The 21,959-nt window shown below is 37.5% G+C and overlaps 1 protein-coding gene across 1 annotated transcript in view; it reads right to left on the reverse strand.

Annotated features, from left to right (window-relative positions):
* Positions 1-21,959, reverse strand: part of me1 (malic enzyme 1, NADP(+)-dependent, cytosolic) — a 64,990-nt gene that overhangs the window by 25,001 nt on the left and 18,030 nt on the right. The window contains exons 2-3 of the mRNA XM_042772805.1: positions 18,252-18,385; positions 15,391-15,540 (exon numbers count right to left, since the gene is read on the reverse strand). Of these exons, the coding sequence (XP_042628739.1) occupies positions 15,391-15,540; positions 18,252-18,385 (284 nt within the window). The remainder of the gene's footprint in view (positions 1-15,390; positions 15,541-18,251; positions 18,386-21,959) is intronic.

The following is a 21,959-nucleotide window of genomic DNA, read 5'->3' on the forward strand; positions in this document are numbered from 1 at the left end:
GAATCATCATATGCATGATGAGGGGGAAACCAAAACAGTTCTTTTAAACCATTTTGGATCATATACAGAGAGCCTGGAAAACTTCCCCCACATTATGTCTGACATCAGCTTGGTACCCACTGATAGGCAGCTCAAACTCGTGTTTTTAAAGCAATGAGCACTGTATCCAATCACAGACATTTCTGTTGAGTGCATGAACACACTGTCCACATCCACACAGTACTGAACAAACCGCTGTTTTAGTCATCACAAGCTAACGGGGATCGCAATTAAATAGTTTACAAAGTAAAAAAAGGTGAAATCATTTCGCATATAAATGTGAGCCATTTGCATTTACACTCTGTCTGAAATGTATCCACAAATACAAAACGTGTACTTTTCCAGACAGTCAAAACGTGTTAGTTCAGAATTTATTTTATAGATTCAAAATCATTGTAAAATCATCTGTAGATTGTATTGTGATATTGTTCTCATAATGTAACTGTTTAACTACAATATATCTATGTGCACATCATGCAAATCTACTTTTTTTTTTTTTTGCTTGCATCAGCGTTGTAAAGCAACATCTTCAAAATGATTTTCTCCGACAGTGTTAATCATACTATTAAATGAGAAACCTTCAAATCTGGTTAAAATGCTTTGACTTCAATCCTGAAATTAGCCCACTGTTAAATTACTAACGTTATCAATTCTTCATGCATTGCCGTAATCAGTAAAACTTCATGTAACAAATTTACATGCATACTGTGACATTTCTGCAGCATAGGCTCTGAAGCAGTCTAATTCATGTATTCACACATTAATTTTAAATCGCAAAATTATTCCCATGTACCCCTGTCCAAACTCCTAAATTGCAATCATCCTCATAAACAGGCCAGCTCTCTCTTAGATTTCCTACAGGAAATCCTACATTCAAAATAAATTAAAAGCTGGTTTATATATATATATATATATATATATATATATATATATATATATATATATATATATATATATATATATATAAAAACCAGAAAACAGACAGGCAAAACAGGCATAGGAAATAAATCAATGCAGGCTACATTTCTGACAGTACATCCCCTGGAACAGGGGGGCTCTGGAGGAGGCCATGGAGCAGGAGAAAGGCAGGGACTGGGAAAAGGTGATGGCGGGAGGAACCATGGTGGGAATGACAGAGGGAGGAGCAAGATGATAAACCAGAGTCAAGCCAGTAAGGAGCCATGGTGAAGAAGCCCTTGATGACACCATGATAGATTCGCTGGAGGTGGAGATCCAGGTAGAGCCATGCAGACAGAGAGCAAGAGTGTCTGGAGGGCCAAGGCAGAGTTGACAGCTCATGTGACTGAGGCAGAGATGGGGACCTGGAAGACCATGGTGGAGCCGGAGTGACTGAGGACAAAGGCGAAGGCAAAGCCGTGGGAAGGATAAGCCAGACGGAGCCAGATCGATGGAGGGAAGAGAAGAGGAATACCATGGCAGAGGCAGGTTGACGACTGACCAACACTGAGTCGGAGGGACGAGGAAGCCCGGTTGAGCCAGTGGGAAGACGGGCCATGGTGGAGACAAGGGAGCCAAGGCAGAGCCGATGGGTCGGAGGAACGTGGTAAAGTCCGGGATGCCTAGGCAGAGCTGGAGACTAAAAGGCCAGAGGCAGATCCACACAATAGGGTAGAGCAGACTTAGGATAAGCAGAGGGACAGACAGGAGTCAGTGTAGATGAGGCCAAGGAACAGACAGATTCTGGGATGTGGGAGAGGGAGGCTGGGTGTGAACACAGGAGATTCAGAAGATGCAGGAGATACTAAGCTGGGCGGAACCAGTGGAGACACAGGAGACTCAGGAGATGCAAGAGATAGTATGCTGGGCAGAACCAGCAGAGATCTAGGAGATTCAGGGCTGGGTGGGGCCAGAGGAGACGAGAAAAAGGGATCAAACAGATCTGATAGAATCTCAGAAAACGGCTCAGAGGCCAGCAGCAGTTCATCCTCAGTAACGGGATTGTGGGCGGGGCTCCATTCCATACCCTTGTACTCCACAAGAACTCCCTCGGGGATGGGTGATGTTGCTAGCTAACGCACCTTGTCAGGTGTGCCGTGATGTTGAGTCCATCATTATAAAATGTACACAGGCAACTGTCCGGGTAGTGCATCATGTAGGCAAGATCTAAAAATTCCATTGTGTGGTCCTCGAGGTAGAGATCCTCGAGGACCACTCCAAACAGAGCAGGCATACAGCTGGTATATCTATAGCGAGGGGGGAGGGAAAAATAATAATAATAAAATGTCCAGTTTCGGTCCATCCTCCTGTCACAGCTCGGTGGCTGTAATAAACCACACCACGATAGAGTATTTAATTAAATTGTCTTTTATTAAGTCAATCCAAATGGAACAGGAAAACTCAGGAGCAGGGAAACACAATCGCATAAAACAGATGAGAAAGGACAATAGGACTAAGGAAACTCAGGGTATAAATGCACAAAGAAAGTAATCACGCGGAACAGAAACAGGTGTGGGAAACTGACTAGAGGGGGGAAAAGGCACCAAGAAAAGAGTCAACACAGGCACAATATACAGTATATATATATACACATATAAACCATTGAGCCATTTAGTTATGACCAAACCCAGCAATGAGCACAACCAAATGCTGCAGGTGCATACCACTTCTCAGAACTACTCAGAAACAGCGGGTTGTGTGGGTTGTTCAAGTGCTGCTGTAGTCAGTACGTATCAAAAGTGGTGCACAGATGGCCAGTCAATGAACCTGTGTCCAGGGCAATGTGTAACAGCACACAACATCACAACCTTCTGCATATGGGACTGTGTAGCACGACCCAGACAGGTTTGCATGTTAACTGCACGTCTTCGCCAACAATGCATGAAATAAGCCCAAGATCATAAAGATTGGACAATGGATGATTGGAAGAATGTGGCCTAGTCTGACAAATTAAAATTCCTGGTGCATCATGTCGACGGCTGACCACGGATATTCCAATTACCAACAGAGACTATGGCACCTGGATGCACTGTTGGGCAGACACAGGTTGCTGGAGGTGGTGTTATGCTGTGGGCAATATTTTCTAAGCCCCACTATCCCAATAGCACAATCCCTGACAGGTGTCAGGTATCTGAACCTTGTTGCGGACCAAGTGCACCCATTTATGGCAACTGTGTTCACTGCCAGTGATGGCCATTATCAACAGGATAATGCGCCGTGTCACACTGCTAGAATTGTCAAAGAGATGGGTTTGAGGAACATGATGGTGAATTTCTGTTAGTGCCTTAGCCTCCAAATTGACAAATCGAGTATTTGTGTTTCAGCTTGGAAAAGCTGGTTAATGCTACATCACCACCACCCTGCTATGTACAGGATCTGGAGGACCTGCTGTTGACATTATGGTACCAGATACCACAGAACACCTATCGGCACCACACTGAATTAATGCTTTGCCACTTGTTCTCGGGGTGTGCATTATTTTTCTAATAATTTAATGGCCCGGAGTCAATTATTCCACTTATACTACAGTTACCACACCTCATGACATCGATCAGATGATATATTTAAAGGGATTCGTCCGGGTTTTGTACTTAAATTGTTATTGTGAATAGGATTATTTCTTCCACATCTCATCCTACGCCTCATTTGCTAGTTCCAAAATGTCATTTTAAAGCTGGTAACGGAGGCTTGAGCCATTGATAGCATTCTAATGCAGTTATTAATGAAGTTAAAAAGAGAGCGAGAGAGACAGAGAAAGAGAAAGAGAGAGTGAGCTTGTGCGTCCCTCAAAAGTGTTCTGCAGCAGCGTCTCTAAACAGTACTGTTATTGAAAGTGAAAGTGAAAGTGACGTGACATTCAGCCAAGTATGGTGACCCATACTCAGAATTACTGCTCCTGCATTTAACCCATCCGAAGTGCACACACACAGAGCAGTGACACACACACACACTGTGAACACACACCCGGAGCAGTGGGCAGCCATTTTTATGCTGCGGCGCCCGTGGGAGCAGTTGGGGGTTCGATGCCTTGCTCAAGGGCACCTAAGTCGTGGTATTGAAGGTGGAGAGAGAACTGTACATGCACTCCCCCCACCCACAATTCCTGCCGGCCCGAGACTCGAACTCACAACCCTTCGATTGGGAGTCCGACTCTCTAACCATTAGGCCACGACTCCCCCAAAAAGGATTGCCTCACTAGTGAGAAATATAATGTGTATTTACTTTCGGAAAATCATCTGTCATGTTGTTTTTGTTAGTCCTGTGTGCTGTATAGGTACTGTATGCTAATTTCCGTTATTACAGTTAACTATGCGAAGTGATATGAAACTGTAATGCGGTCAAGAGAGCTACCTGGAACGACGTTCGCTGTGCGATTACCTGAAAATAATTGCACAACTCAGAACATTTGTCAGCCAATCAGATTCAAGCATTCAACGGCCCCGTAGTATAATATATATATATATATATATATATATGTGTGTGTGTGTGTGTGTGTGTGTGTGTGTGTGTGTGTGTTTAACAAATACAAATACACAGAAAAACAAAATAAAAATTACATAAAATAAAAAAAAAAAAAAAAAAAAAAAAAAAGAAACAAAAAAAAAATACAAATACATGAATATAAATTAGAAGAATAAAAATAAAGTTAATATTATTAATCATAATCATTACATAGTATGTATTAATACACAGAAATTTCTAATTAAATTTCTGAAAAATTATAAGTCAGCTATTCCAAAGAAAAAACGATCCCATTGAGATCCTCTGGTTTAAATAAATACAGAAAAAGAAACGTGATGATAAAGGACAGCAATAGGAATGGGGCATGCGATTACTGTAAATTATGTGGCTGGATTTGACCAATTTCTGGCCCCAAAAAACACTGCCAATACCATTCTTTCAGCATGTGGTTTACTGGTTTCTTGACACAGACTCCTTCCTAATCCTGATCTATGAGATAATTACAGGACAGAAAGTTCATTTGAGGAGAGGAGAGGAGAGGAGAGGAGAGGAGAGGAGAGGAGAGAAAAAGAATATGCAGGTATTGTGCAACGATCCCACAAACATGACCTCAGCTGATTGTTATGCACAGCAGTGGGCACTTGGTCTTTGAAATGAAGGACAAATTTAGGTTCCACCTTTATGAACCGCCTGCAATATTTACAATAATATTTGCAATATTTAGTTGACAAATGGAAATGTGCGCAGAACAAGCCGTAACAAATTAAAGTTCTGTTAACATCGACTTGCTTCAAATGTCACTGTGGGGGCACAATCCACTAACAATAAAACAGAGAGCCTAAAATCTGTGAGAGCGCTGTGTGGGAGTGTGCAAGGGTGTGTGTGTGTGTGCTCTGATGGATGGAAAAGTGCTTGGCTGGAACAAGATGGGGGGATGCGAAAAAAAAAACGAAGAATCAGCTGGACAAACACACCATCCATTCTTTCCAACTCCCTCTCCTCTGCTCTGTGCAGGCCACTAGCAGCAACAATAGACTGCTCTCCACCCAGCTGCCGACAACAGCCAAACTTTCCTCTTTTCCGGTAAGAGAAGCGCATTGCATAAGACGTTCATCTTTCTGAACCCCCACCCCCATTTTGTTATAGCCTGTGCAATGTGCAAAGCCATTTCAGCTCCTGAAGAATTATAATCCCAGACTATCATCGTCAGACCTCAAGTGCCAGTCTGAGGTTTGCCTCACTCTCATTATGAGCAGTGCAGACACAGCTAAAGGTTTTTAGATGAAAAATGATAGCTAGAAAGGAACAATGATTGAAGTGCATGTAGATGGTACTGGCCTTCCTCCTTAGATAAAATGTGGTGCAAATTAGCTGCATTTGAATGTCTGTGGGTCAGAGTAGGCAGCCCGTCTATGTTTGTGGGAGTCACAGACAGTTCCTCGACCCAGCATCTAGACAGCCAGCAGAGTCAAATTACCCAAGCTTATATAACAGTGAAACACACACACACACACACACACACAAAGAAACACACAACGCTAATGGAATAAGCCCTCTGCAGTCAAAGTAAAAAGGACAGATAAATTACAGCCATGCTTCATTTTTCCATCAATTACTTTGCAGGAATTGGTACGTTTTGGCATAAAGTTGGCTATTAAAGAGCTGCCATGCTTAAAACACTACATCAAATAATGCAAAAGGCTCATTGTGCCATACGATGACTTCTACTCTACAACAAAGGCCTAAACTGAATTAACATCCCATATGAAAATAGTATTAGTTGTGTCTGACCACACAGAGACACTTTTAAGGAAAGTTAATTCAGAGAGCCTTGGAAATTATATAAAAGGCAAAGTTACAGCTTTATTAAATATTGCTTGTGTTACTATGATTTATGGATTGTGCAGATTTTGTATATTTTATAGATGAATGTGGACTGCATTTTCTACAAGCTTGTAAAATATACCAGTGTCTTGTGGGACGACTGTACAAAAATCACTCTTATGGTGATCCACATCTTATCGGACCCCATTTCAACAGAATATTAATGTAAGGATCATGTAAAGTAGTACAATAAGCATGATTTGATAATTTAGTAGTATAAAAAATACATCTTACTCAAAACAGTTTAAGATTCTCTAAACTCTTACAGAAATACAAAAAGAAATAAATAAATATAATATATGCATTTATATGTTTTGTTATATGTTTTTATTAATATTAATAATGAATAAAAAATATTATGGACATACAAACATATATGTATTTGTCATTTTCTTTAAGGCTTTTTTTTTTTTTTATCTGAAGGGACACATACTTTAGAATGTCACACAATAAGATTGCATAATTTAAAGTGGCCATAAAAAAAATGGCCATAAGATCCTGCAGAGTTAGACAAAGTTTCTGTAAACTTTTGAGATGTCCAAGCAAATGTATTGAATGACATCCAATCTTCTGTAAAAGCTGTGACTAATGGCAAGAATCATCACCTTCATTCTGGTAATTTAGAATTTACTAAGCTGTCATTTACTTGATGATTTTATCTCAATTCAATTATAGTAAGTGTAATAACACTTTCTTTAAAAAAGGTTAAGTATCATTCTCAAGGACACAATGGTGATCATTCATGGATTGCTCCTTGTGGAGTTTAAAAATTCAAAAATTCAAAAATTCCCCACCCCATTTAACCTCTGATTCAGTGGTGCATTTTCCCTCTTTGGCTTGTGGGTACAAGTAAGAAGGCTTGGGTTAGGTGCAAAGTGAACAAATCCTATAATCATAGGGAAAATTTGAAAAACAGCCTGAATTGTTCATGATGTGTTGATATAGGTAAAGCTTTTTTTTTTTTTTTATAAACAAATACAACAAAAATTTATTCCAAAGCATCCTCTGTTGACTGTGGGTGTGCTGCACCCACGGTGCCCATTGAATATCTGCTAAAGCGTCGATTACTGCCAATTTTCCCTTAAGCAAAGCATTCAAATTATCTTGAAAAGCTGTGTTTATGTGTTTAATGGGAATACATATATTCAAAGAAAAGGTCTACTGATCAACATACCATGGGCAAGGTGCACTGCATATAAAAAGGATTTCATAATTTCAGTAGAGCAGCACAAAAATCTTCTTAAAAATTATTGTAAACAACAAATAACAGCTAAAGAGTTTGCCATATGCAGTCAAATTATCCATTTAGTCTGGTCTTTGCTAGCATGGCATGGTGGTCCATGACATTTGTTAAGTTTCACATCTCTCCAAAATTTGGACGCCATGGTGATGTGAGCAAAAAATAAGTCTGACACCAAAGTTTTAATGATGATAAACTCCCACATTTCAGAATTATATGCAGAAACTGAGAGGTAAATTGACACAGAAGAGTTAGATTTTTTTATACCTCCAGTCACGCAATTTCATTTGTGCTGAAATGCCTGTCAGGCTTTTTGTGTCCTCATTAAATGTGATTAACATCCTGAGATATTTATTCAGAGATTTTGCACACATCACTCTTTCTGAAATATTGAGTGCAACCTCTTGATGCCTTCCAAGTTATAAAACTCCAAGACTAAGGGCACATACATGCTTTAATAATGTCCCATAAAATGTAAGGTTTTTAAGGCCATGAGTCCTACCTGTATGTGTGGTGTTCACAGTTTTGTGTTCTGTTCATATTGGTCATAAAAAAAGACTAAATCTGAATTTAAAATTTCCTGGTACACATCATTTAAAGGATTGCATCCGGAACCAAACATCAAGAATTTTGCTTGATGTTTGAAAAGAAAAGAAAATGAGCAACATGACAAGTTAAGATTAATGAACTGAAGTATGTCTGAGTTTTTGTCCCTAAAGGTTACTTTCCCACAGTTTTGAGGAGGTCAAAATTGCAAACAGACTTATTTATTTAACTAAATCACATTTAAAGTCTCTCCCAGCTGGAATTCTATTTTGTACTTATTGCAGCTGATAAAATAATAAGGCACTAAAATTAAATGTAGAAGCGTCAGCACAGTGACCTATTGGACAGGGTCTTTTTAAAATATGACACCACATAGAGTTATAAAATGCTGCAATAGTGTTCTGCACTTTAATAGAGGGTTCTTTACTCCCCTTGAGAAAATCATAGCATGCTGCATAGCGTTTCACAAGCCCTTATTAAACACACTCTGGCATCTTCAATTCATTCCCAAACTATTAAAAGATCTCTTTACAGTTAGGCCAAAGATGTTGTGCTGTGACTTTCCTACTTCACTTCATTTCAGAGAAACAGTACAGGCAGACCGGAGTCTGGTGCTTGACTTAGTACTAAAATTCATACTGTATAAGGAGGTTTTCCCCCTTGCTCATTAGGTTTAAAGAGATTAAAGTTTGCCTAAACATGAATTCATTATTGTATGACTTTCTTTCTTCCATTAAACACAAAAGGAGAAAATTGTAATAATATACCGTTTTTTTTTTCATGCAATTACAATGAATGGACCCTAAAGTAGTCTATTCAACAGGTTCACCTGAGTCTGAAAGGACTAAATTTAAGTCATTGTTTACCAATTGTTTGGCTGGATCATTGAGAACCGGATCAGTCCAGTTTGTGAACAAATCATTAAGTTCTCAAAACATTCATCATCTCAAAAGAATGATTCATTCACTAAATGGACATTGCTATGTACTTCTCCTATGAATGCGACATGTATTTTTAATGGTACTTCAACATTAGGTTGAGTAAATTAATGACAGGATATTCATTTTAAAATATTCCTTTAAAATCTTCTAACCATAAATTCTGAACATTTAAGTTCATGTGGCTATCATATTTATCATTTTCATCCAACTGAATTGTGCTTACATAAGCTGTTCCATGACAAAACCAACCAAAACAAAACAATAATTGCACAATGACACTCTATCCAAGCCTCAAACATTCCTATATAATCTTAAAACAACAGACAAGAAGCGTTGTGTGATTTGTCAAGCACAGATCATGGTATAATGTCTTATCTCTGCAAAACAGATGAAAATGTACATAACATTATCAAAATATTCTTATCACTGACAAATAATGGCACACATGTCTAAGACCTTACAACCTCTAACAAATAAGCATGATTTTCAATTTGATGTTATGACAGACTGCTTATTTAATTTATGTCTTGCTAAACACTGCTTAAATTTGCTACACTACTTTATAATCAACCCAACCAATAAGCAGAAGCTTCTTGCCAAGGTGACTGGAAATTAAAACAATCTCCAAAAGCAAAAAAAAAAAAAAAAAAAGGCACAGACCCTGACTAACACATCTGGTTAACAGCTAACCTAAAATAAAACATCTGGACTGTGAATTGTTTGGCCTCTGAGACTGAAGACCACAGGTTTAAGAGTAAATAAATGCAAATAATTACATAATAGCAACATTGTTTGAACAACACCTGTTTTTCTCTGTGTGATATATTTTACTGTCCCCTTTATAACAGGTGACACTAAAACCTGGTAAATGTGCATTGTTAACCTTGAGGTCAGAACAGTGTATTTGTACAATATGTGAAAGTCACTGTGTCAGGTGCCTTGATGCTCCCTTGAGTGGGAGATTCCTCAAATCCTTTTAGGACTACAAAGGGATGTATAGCTCAAATACATCTTCAAGTGGTCTGGTATCAAATTGAGAGCTACATTCTGATCGAGGTAACTTCATTTTTTTTTAATTGCTTCCAAGGATTTTGTCATCACAGGAATAAATTATATTTTAAAATATTAAACTAGAAAAACAGTCATTTTAAATAATTTTTACTGCATTTTTGATCAAAAAAATTTGCCTTGGTAAGCATAAGAGGCATCTTTTAAAATATCTTCATCTCTTAACCTCTTACTGATCCCAAACTTTTAAATGGTAGTGTAAAACATACTTAAAATTGTCTGAATGTCATTGCATTAGAAAGAAAATTGAAACTAAGTGGCATTTATCTTTAAGAAATAAACTTATACATTTTTAAATATGAAATACAAGTAAATGTCTTTTTGGGGCCACTGTACAAGTCTTTTATTCATTTCATGCTAAATTATTTCATCATGCCTAAATTTAGCATCCTGCAGCCTCAATTTCAATTTCTGGTACAAGAACCACAGGATTGCAAACCCTATGACACATGGGAAAGGAAACATGAACCACATTTTAATAATTCTCTGTATCTAAAAAAAAAAAAAACTGACTAGAAAGTAAACACAGCAAACTGGTACAATTTCAGATTCTCAAAACAGCAACGTCTTCTATAATTTGCCTCAAATATGTTTTTGTTGTTGTTATTGTTTCTTTATTCTCTGATAAATTCTCATTACGAAAAGAAAACTATCCCACAGAGATGACTCTAATTCCTACTTGCGATAAAGCAAAAAAGCAGAACATATCTACATGTCACTGTGGTTGGAAAATAAGGTTTCTGAGTAACTGGAGGGCTTTCACATCCATCACAGAATGGTAAATCATTCAACCTCTTACCACTAGGAAATAGGATCTTATGAAATTAGTTTTATGGTATTCAGTTCTTCACATACTCTACAGCAGATAAATTACAGCACATGCAAATTCGCAGGACATGAATACGCTGGGGGCCTCTAACACAAATGTTTCTTAAATTGCTCTGGCATCTGCACTAGGACTTAACTTAAAAATGTTCCCTAATTTTCAGTCTTATTTAATATTATTACCACAGCGTTCCATTGCTGGATACTTCCATGTGGAAATAAAAATTCTCTGTCATTAACAACTATATCAACCAATACTGCCAACGCTACACCTTATTTCTCTCATCAGCCTCTCCTGTATTAGAGTAAGGTTCTACAATTTTACAAGGAGGAAAGGAATTTCAACAACCAATTTCAACAGCCAATTTCAATGATTTGTTACAGAGAAACACTGGCCTTGAATTGGATAATACTGAATACTGCACTTTTAACAAAATCTGCTATACAACACCACATTGTGTTGCAGACTCCCAAAGGTCACAATACATCACAGAATAAGAGAAAGTCAAAAGTACTATATCTTCCAATATTTGTGATGTCCACCACAATGGAATTGGATGTTGTAGACCTATATATCTCTAAGGTGTCTTGTGACTGAAGATAATGCCAAAGCATGACAGTGACAAGCACCTGAATGAATTACTAAACACAAAGTGTGACATTACGATGTTACATTAAGAAGTATATATACACCAATTGGAATAGAGAGAGACATTAAACTTTCCACAACCTTACTTCTATGTGTTTACTCTGGATGTGATTTTATTCCCCACCAAGCCTATACTACAGTATGTGAGCTCCAAATTGTTTCACAATGTCCACAAAATCAGCAAGAGAAATAATCCCAAATGTTTTACTATTTGTCAAATCCTTGTAATTCCAAACTTTATTCCTGTTTTTTTATGCAAAAAAAATTTTCTGGAACCCAGTAATCAACTACTCAACGCATTTCCTATGAAAAAGGTTCAACTGCTCCCTCAAAACAGGGGGTAAATGAAAGAAAAGGGAGTTACTAAAAGCTCATCAATCCAGTCTTAGTGTGTGTGGGCCAAATAAAAGAGTGCAAGTTTAAAAACCTCTTTATGAGGGCCACAAAGTTTAAGGAGACGTGCACCCTATATTCTGCATAAATGACAACCCCTGTAAGCAATCTCTCTGTCATTACCTCAGGAATAATAACAGGAAAGATCTCCGGCCGCACACTTACAGTAATCTATGTTGTCTTTCTAAACAGGCCAATAAGCTACTGTAATTAGACTGTGTTTTACACCTAAGCAATTGCAGTTTTGACATTTGGAGCTGCAACTGCAAACCTGTCTTACTCAGAATCTAGCCAAAATGTTACAGCTTATAGTCGAGATTTCTGGGTCATGGAAAGGCCATTCATACCTATTTGTCAGAATTCCCAGATAACACCTCTGACATTTGACCAAAAAGTTTACCCTCAGAAATGAGAAATTCTCTAGTATGTTCACTTGTGTCTGAAGATCAATGGTGGGAAAAGAGGGTCAGCAAGATCATCTCACACTGGGACACTATAGGGTTCAAAGATCTGATATGAACCGGGAAAGCTGACGTGGTCGATTTCATCAAGCTTTTGTAAAGTGTGGGGGTCGTGAGTGATAAGAAACTGGTTTATTATGCAGTATGTTGTTTTTTAAAAGAGAATTTCTTTGTTTATCAGAAACAACAGCAGAATTTTACAAACCTGATTCCAAAAAAGTTGGGACACTGTAAAAATTGTGAGTAAAAAAGGAATGGAATAATTTACAAATCTCATAAACTTATATTTTATTCACAAAAGAATATAGATAACATATCATATGTTGAAAGTGAGACATTTTGAAATGTCATGCCAAATATTGGCTCATTTTGGATTTCATGAGAGCTACACATTCCAAAAAAGTTGGGACAAGTAGCAATAAGAGGCCGGAAAAGTTAAATGTACATATAAGGAACAACTGAAGGACCAATTTGCAACTTATTAGGTCAATTGGCAACATGATTGGGTATAAAAAGAGCCTCTCAGAGTGGCAGTGTCTCTTAGAAGTCAAGATGGGGAGAGGATCACCAATTCCCCCAATGCTGCGACGAAAAACAGTGGAGCAATATCAGAAAGTAGAGTTTCTCAGAGAAAAATTGCAAAGAGTTTGAAGTTATCATCATCTACAGTGCATAATATCATCCAAAGATTCAGAGAATCTGGAACAATCTCTGTGCATAAGGGTCAATGCCAGAAAACCATACTAGATGCCCGTGATCTTCGGGCCCTTAGACGGCACTGCATCACATACAGGAATGCTACTGTGATGGAAATCACAACATGGGCTCAGGAATACTTCCAGAAAATATTGTCTGTGAACACAATCAACCGTGCCATTCGCCGTTGCCGGCTAAAACTCTATAGGTCAAAAAAGAAGCCATATCTAAACATGATCCAGAAGCACAGGCATTTTTTCTGGGCCAAGGCTCATTTAAAATGGACTGTGGCAAAGTTGAAAACTGTTCTGTGGTCAGACGAATCAAAATTTGAAGTTCTTTTTGGAAAACTGGGACGCCATGTAATCCGTACTAAAGAGGACAAGGACAACAAGTTGTTATCAGCGCTCAGTTCAGAAGCCTGCATCTCTGATGGTATGGGGTTGCATGAGTGCGTGTGGCATGGGCAGCTAACACATCTGGAAAGTCACCATCAATGCTGAAAGGTATATCCAAGTTCTAGAACAACATAAGCTCCAATCCAGACGTCGTCTCTTTCAGGGAAGACCTTGCATTTTCCAACATGACAATGCCAGACCACATACTGCATCAATTACAACATCATGGCTGTGTAGAAGAAGGATCCGGGTACTGAAATGGCCAGCCTGCAGTCCAGATCTTTCACCCATAGAAAACATTTGGGACATCATAAAGAGGAAGATGCGACAAAGAAGACCTAAGACAGCTGAGCAACTAGAAGTCTGTATTAGACAAGAATGGGACAACATTCCTATTCCTAAACTTGAGCAACTTGTCTCCTCAGTCCCCAGACGTTTGCAGACTGTTATAAAAAGAAGAGGGGATGCCACACAGTGGTAAACATTGCCTTGTCCCAACTTTTTTGAGATGTGTTGATGCCATGAAATTAAAAAATCAACTTATTTTTCCCTTAAAATGATACATTTCATCAGTTTAAACATTTGATATGTCATCTATGTTGTATTCTGAATAAAATATTGAAATTTGAAACTTCCACATCATTGCATTCTGTTTTTATTCACAATGTGTACAGTGTCCCAACTTTTTTGGAATCGGGTTTGTAATTTACAAGCTTAAAAGAGTTAATTCACCCAAACGTGAAACTCATGTCATTCCAAACCTGTATAATGTATTTTCGTTTATGGAAAACAAAGGATGATGTTTTAAGGGTTTTTTTTAATACAATAAAAGTCAAAGGGGTATATATCTGAAATATTATATTTTGAATATTTTCAAATATTCAAGTGATATTAGTGATATTATTAATTGACAGATGAATCTGCACCAAAATACAGTAGTTTGAAAGGATGCACAGTCTTTGACCCTTATTAAAAAAAGAAAGCTTTTCTCCTTTTTTTTCCTTCTTTTTATCTCACCATCCTAACGATTAAGTGGTTGGTTGCATTTTAGCATAGTTTTTTCCCCTGCTGTCCTTCGACCCTATCAGAACAGACTTGTGGCACATTTTTGGGTTGCAATCCACCAGTTACGAACCACTGCCTATATCATAAAATCAGAAGTAATGAGTCTGCTAGGCATTCTTTTCAAATACTTTGCATTTAGGAAGACTGCGGAAGGCTCTCATGTAACATTGAGGGTGTGGAAAGCTCAAAAATTTCCCCTCATTTGAGGATCCTAGGAATTCCCTCAAAATGAATATGAAAACAATGAAAAGACTTGAAATGCATTCTCATTTTTGATCATGTCCAGACCTAACTCACTCCACAAAGTACAGCAGGAAGGAGAAAAAAAGGCAAAAAAATAGGCATAATTTGATAGATAAAATGGGGGATAAAGGCTACTAATCATAAGTTGAACCAGCACAAAAAGCTGAGAATGATAACAATCTCATAACATACGCAAAGCTTGTCAATTAACTAAAGGTTATGCTTATTTATACTGGAATATACTTCAAGGAGTCTAAAATATTTGACAGCACAGCCTCCAAATTCCAGCATACAATAGATTTCTGTTATGACAGGATGTATATTCAACTCTCCAGACAGATGTTTCAACTTTCCAGAGGCATTCAGTTTCATTTGCCTGGAGGCGAGATATTCAGTGATTTGTAGAACAATTCAAAAAGCAGAGCGACAATGCCAGGAGCTGTGAGAAAAGCTGTCAGTTGGATGGATGTGTTTGCTTAAGAAACGTGTTGAAAAATTTTAATTACATTCAGCAGTTTCTTACCTAGGTCTCCTGAAGGTAAGGCCGTACTGCTGGCACGCTAGGCCGACCGTAGGTGTGTACACAATGGGCATGAATCTCTCGATGTCTGAGGTCAAGACTCTGTAAAACAGCTTCTCGTTTCGGTCCTGAAGGCCCATCAGAAAGACGTATCTGTAACAAAGCAGAATATAAATGTCAACATAAATTAAAGGACGATTTATAACAATGTTCAGCAAATGCTAAAGAAAAAAAAATCAACTACAGCTAGAAAGCAGGACAGACACAAGTTATGGAGAGTAACTTCTGGGTTTTCAGGACCTCCTGGGATTATATTGCTCCACATTTAAAGGAGGATTACCCAAACTACCTACCCAACCATTTAAAGCTCATGTCACAGACTTATGTGAATGTATTGTTAAAGTATGCTGCCAAAATGGGGCTTTTAAATACAGTATGTGACAAGGAGTCAGAGGGAATGTCAGACGCATTGGTTTAATCAGTCACCCCTCTTTAATTCTTAATCTGTGTTTGTGGCAGAAAAGGGCACGATTGCATCAACAACAGTCAGTAAGTGTGACATCTCATACCAATTTTTGAGTCGTTTTTAATTTAGCTAGTGTGACAATAGCTTAAAGTCATGCCCATATCCACAAGAGAGTGAGAAGATGTATAAAATTAAACTGAAAATATGTGGACTGAGGAGAAAATGGGTGAGACTGAAAAAAAGAGACTAGTAATACAATAAATGTTAAAGAAATCACTCTCACATACCCCTTCTCGGACAACAGAATAGTCATGTTCCTTTTAACTATACAGGATTTCATTTAGCATTATCATTAATACTATTCGAGTGGCTACTGTGGCAATATTGGAGAAAAACAGAATGAACAGTGTCTTTAATGAAACACCCAAGCTGGTTTGTCTTTAATTTTGTTTTATATGGTGTAATTATTGTAGTCAACTTAACATATTTCCTATACCTATACAGTATTATATTTAATATATATATATATTCATTCATATACAGTTTACAGTGTGGGCAGAGGGACATTTAAGGACAGAAATTACATGAAACTGACAACAAAAGTAATAAAGAGTTGACCAGACTATCATATTAAAAAGTCTTGACTTTTGCTTGAAACAAAGCTCAAGAATAATGGGGGATTTCCCCCGCTTATGTCAAAATGCTAGGAAAAATGCACACTGCACAAAAATGCCCCCAGAGAACTTAGACACAAGTTCCTTGTTACAGAAATACGTTCAAGTTCTACATCTGACCCAAATTAACAAGATTAACAAATTAACCACGTCACATTCCCCATCAGTCCGAGCAAGCTTTCCATCAAGGCAAGTGCATAATATCTCTCTTGTTTGGCTCAGGGAAAGTGTGTCCACTGCCCACCATCCCGAGGCAGGAGGAACCAGATGTTTACCAGGACTGTAAAAGGTGGGATGAGAAGAAATCAAACTCTACATTAGTGTCAGCTCTGTCGTGACAGACATGTTAACTTAGAATGCAGCGGTCTGACAGCGTTTGTCAGGGTGAAATGTGTGGGTGATATTTTGCCACCTTGTTGCCTAACTGCGTCTCAGGAAAGTAAAGCAAACGTCATTCTTGAGACTCGGCTATGCTAGAATCTAGCTGGACTGGCCGTCTTCTATTTTGGCAAAGCCAACTGCTGTTGTAAAACTGTATGTTTTCCCAATAAACACTTGGAAGTAATGACTTTCATAGAGTATATACTGTTCCAACTATATTCAGTGGCATTGTGAAGGGGAAGGCAGTTCAAAATGAGGTGCTTAGACTATGTTGCGTGATAATTCTGGATCTTAAGGAACATTTTCCCTGCATACGCTTGATATCAATCAAACAACTTATCAGAACTGATCTCTGTTGTGAAATGTCTACTCATTATTGCTCCTCAGTCTATTGACCACTGCTTATGGCAGAGACTGCTTCCAAAGGCCTATGCTGTACTTTTTCAACAAACTGTCAAATGTCTCCCAAATCCAAACCAAAAAAGCATCTCTTTCTTTCATCTTTGACATAAATACCTTTCAAATGTGTGTGTGTGTGTGTGTGTGTGTGTGTGTGTGTGTGTGTGTGTGTGTGTGTGTGTGTGTGTGTGTGTGTGTGTGTGTGTGTGTGTGAGAGTGTGAGTGTGTGTGTGTGTGTGTGTGTTTTTTATGTTGGCATGCTTCTCATCCCTTCAAATAAAATTCCGGCAGCAGAACATCAAAATAACTCTGATAGTATGGGAAAGAATCCCTCATTGCTCCAGCAGTCAGTAATATGCATGCCAAAGTCAGAGTCATTTGACTGAAAATGACCCATCCAGAAATAAATCACGTCCACTGTCTGAAAGGACAGACCAAAGACTGTTACGCGACTAGTATCCTTGAGATATGAAAGGAACAAATTTCCAGAAAGGTCAGGCCTGCAAAACATGTGAACAGATCTCCTACTGCTTTGGGAGTGACATAACAACAGGGGCTAATGAATTCTGGGAAAATCCTAACTAACAAGATAGTTGAAGATCTGTTGGTGTTATTTAGATGATACTTTGATGATGCCTTTTATGTTCCATCAACCAGCAGGGCTATTCAACTCTTGATGTTCCTTTGCTTTACAGTTCAGAAAAACAGAGAAAGAAAAAAAAAGATAAGAAGAGGAAAATCCTCCTTGTTGTAACAAAGGATCAACTTTTATCATCCAAATGGCAGCAACAACAGTAAGTCTTATATCTAACACCTTTTCTGTGATCTGATAGGTGTGAAATCTAGTTACAGAGAACAACAGATCAATTTGAGACAAAGAAGTTATAAGTGGAGGAGGACTGTCTGAGAGCAACAGGATGGATGCCAGTACCCCTTTTCCTCACCTGTCCAAGTCATCCTTTTTTAGCTCGTAGTTTCTGAGGACCCGCAATACCTGCACATCCTGGCTGAGGAAGCAGGGAGGCAACAGGCCGTGAATGCCCAGCTGCAAGCGCTCTTCCAGGGAGAAGGCCATCCCCTGCAGAGAGGACACAGTACAGTCAACTATTAACAATATTACTGAAAATGTTTCAGTAAAATGTTTAAAATCAGAGATAACTGAATGTTGGAATCTATTTTACTTCCATAATATGATTTAAAACAAAACAGGATATTAAACAATTAATGACATGATTTCATTCACTGAGAATTGATTGGTAAGAAAAGTGTGCGATATGTACACACACACACACACACACACACACACACACACACACATATGTTTCTTGAGCACCAATCAGCATATTAGAATGATTTCTTAAGGATCATGTAACACTGAAGAGTGGAGTAATGGCTGCTAAAACCAAGAAGAATATAATACATTTTATATTAAATAAATTAAAAAAGAAACAATTATGCTTGTTAAGCATAAGGGCTTATTTCATAAACATTATTTTATATAAATATGTATATAAAATATTATATTATAGAAACTAAATAGGGCCAATTTCCTGTAAATTTTTCCTGTTTACATTTACATTAATTAAACTTAATTAAATTTAACGTAATCTGTGGAAGTATGTAAAATCTCTTCAAGGGCTACTAAAGTAATTAGAAACATATATACTTTGCATTCATTTCAATAATTAATCTTTATTCAACTAAGCCTCTGCAGCTGTATTATATATATATTGTTTGGAAAAGCTTAAATAAATCCCCACATTTCCCTTCCATTCATTTCAGATGACTAAAAGGCCTTAGGTAGCTGCTCATAAAGCTCTATTCCTAACTCCCTGTTTGTTATGGTGAGAAAGTCTGTAATCCAAGCAAAGCCAAGGAAAGATCACAGAGGTCATGGTTTGAATCACACCACAGTGTGGCGCACAGCCAAAGGCCAAGACTGCTACTTTGCTTCCGTGAGCCTTGACATTTACCCTGACCCTGAACTCTACAAAACAAATGCTACCTCCAGGGGGCCCTGAGTTGATATTACCAGACTCCACATGTGCACTGTTGAGCAAGACAGCACTCCACAGGGATGGATGCCTATGTAGGAATAGCTGTGTGGACCAAAAGCTCTGGCATTTGAAGCCAGCCGTATCTTCCTTAATGACAGACTTGCATCATCATTGCCTCTGGCTGCTCCTTTAGAGAAACCACTAAGGAAGACCCAAAACCCTGAAAGGCTATGCAAGATTTGCTTTTTAAACAAATATATTCAAGTTTGGCTTTTCAGCCCTTTTTCATCTGGTTATGTTAACTGGCCTGTTCGAAAAAATTATTTTTTCCTTGTAAACACATGAAGGCTAGTCTGCACACGTGCAATAAGATGTGGTGTTATTGACACAGTTGAGACAAAAAGGAACTCGTCTTACAAAAATTCTGAGGATTTTGCTACTGCTTCAAGAGATAAAAATGTAATGCTTTATTTCTGTAATATCTGCAAGCTGATTTATCTCAGAGTTTGGTCAGTTTATGTGGAAAATTAGATCAAAACAATGCAAATTTTGTAAATCAAAACCAGAAAAGCAATTAATATTAATATTTCTATTATAAATTCTTATGTGTGTTCATAAAAATAAAAATATAAAAAAAACATAAATATTAAAACAAAATCAATTTATTAATATGCATATTGATATACTACTTATTGAAACTTCAAAATGTCCCCAGACAATGCTTTTTTGTGATAGCTAGAGTACAAATACAACAAACAGCCCTCAATAAACATCATGTAATGGCACTTTTTGGCTTCTAAAAAGATCTTGTGGCAAAAACACAGAATCATTACTCAGTAGCCACTGGATGTTATTTGTAGTTTCTGTCATCTCTGCCATCTTCAGAAACTAACTGTTCAGTCCAAAACTGATGGTCTGTATTTAAGAGCCATGCCAGGTCTGAATTGCAACCTTTGTGATTAAAAACGGACATTCTATTTTGCTTGAAAAGCTGGTGGTTTATGCAAGACTATCCGTATGATTACATCAGATTTCCTTTCTGTTGGTTTGTAGGGTTGTTAAAACACTAACTATACCATCTGGAGAGCTGTTGAAAACAAATCAAAGACAACTTTGACTTAAATATGCATTTCATTGACCTTTACTGACACATGCAAATGCATAAATGTGCTTTGGTAGGGTGTCTTTAGGCAACATATTCCTGTGATTAGTGATTTGAGAAGATTGATGATGACTCGGAAGGAACAGCAACAGACATTCTCAATGAGAACAGCTCTTCCTAATCAAATATAATTACTCAGACAGCTCTACGAAAACTGAATGGATCCTTGTGTCATATGTGTAATGGAGACATCAGTGGAACCGGGCCCAAGTGGCAAATTAATGTCTCTGACAATGGAGCTGCGGGCAGAACTCTGAAGGGCACATCCACAGGCCCCAGGACTGACATTCTGATCGTGGCCATGGATGGCTGGACTGGGGAAAGTGGTCTGTTTGATGGCACGCATGGATAGCAAGATTAGAGAAATGAGTCCCGGAGCTCCTGGCGGGACTGGCGTGGGAAATGGTGAGGAACTTGGCACTGGTTAAGAGAGACTCTGCGTTGCCAAGATGCTAAGATGAGTGCGAGACTTGCAAATCCTGCTCTATATACAGAAAACATAACAGTATCACGCCTATCTAGATAAAAAATGTTGTAAACAATAGGACATGAAAAGAATAAAGAACAGAGTAAAATGCCTATATTTCCAGATGAATGCATCATTTAAAAGCACTTAAAGGGAAAAAAAAAATCCAAATGTTCTGTTCCAACATGTAGGGCTGCACGATTTGGGGGGAAAAATTATTGTTAATATATTGTTTTTTTAATGCAGCATAATTTGACCCAATTTTTGTGATTATAATTGAAAAAAAATATATATAATAATGTTAATAATAATAATAATAATAATAATAATGGTGTAAAAAAATGTGTAATATTATTATTACAACATAAAAATTAATCAAAATAAGAAAAATTACAATTGTTACTATATAACAATAATAATTCATGGCTAATTAATGCCATATATTGGCAAAAAAAAACTGCATGGAGCCTTTAAAGCCGCAATGAAAAAGAAATAGAGGCAGATCCTTATATATATATATATATATATATATATATATATATATATATATATATATATATATATATATATATATATATATATATATATACACATAACAGGAGTGAAACAGATTATCAAAAAAAAAATAGGATGGGTTCTCTACGTCGGTTTATAAGTATTTCTCATTACAAGTTTGGAAAGATGGTTTACACTGCTTTCCCAAATGTACGTTTTCAGTGACCCAAGCTAAGAGTAAATGGAAAGATAAGTTTGTGTGAAACAAAGACGCAGTGCATGGATTTAACATAAACCTCAGTCATATCGCGATTTCAGTTTTATTGTGCAGTATTGTATTGTGCAGCCCTACAAACCTGAATAACTGTATTTTTTATTTCTTTGGAAGACAAGATAATATATTTTGGAAGTCAAAATTGTTCAAACTGAAACATCAAAACAACATCTTTTGTGTTCCAAAGAATAAAGAAAATCTCACAGGTTTGTAACGACACAATGATAAGTAAATGATAAACTATCTCTTTAAGAGTCA

This window comes from Cyprinus carpio, chromosome A16, assembly GCF_018340385.1.
Source record: "Cyprinus carpio isolate SPL01 chromosome A16, ASM1834038v1, whole genome shotgun sequence".
Classification (NCBI taxonomy): Eukaryota; Metazoa; Chordata; class Actinopteri; order Cypriniformes; family Cyprinidae; genus Cyprinus; species Cyprinus carpio.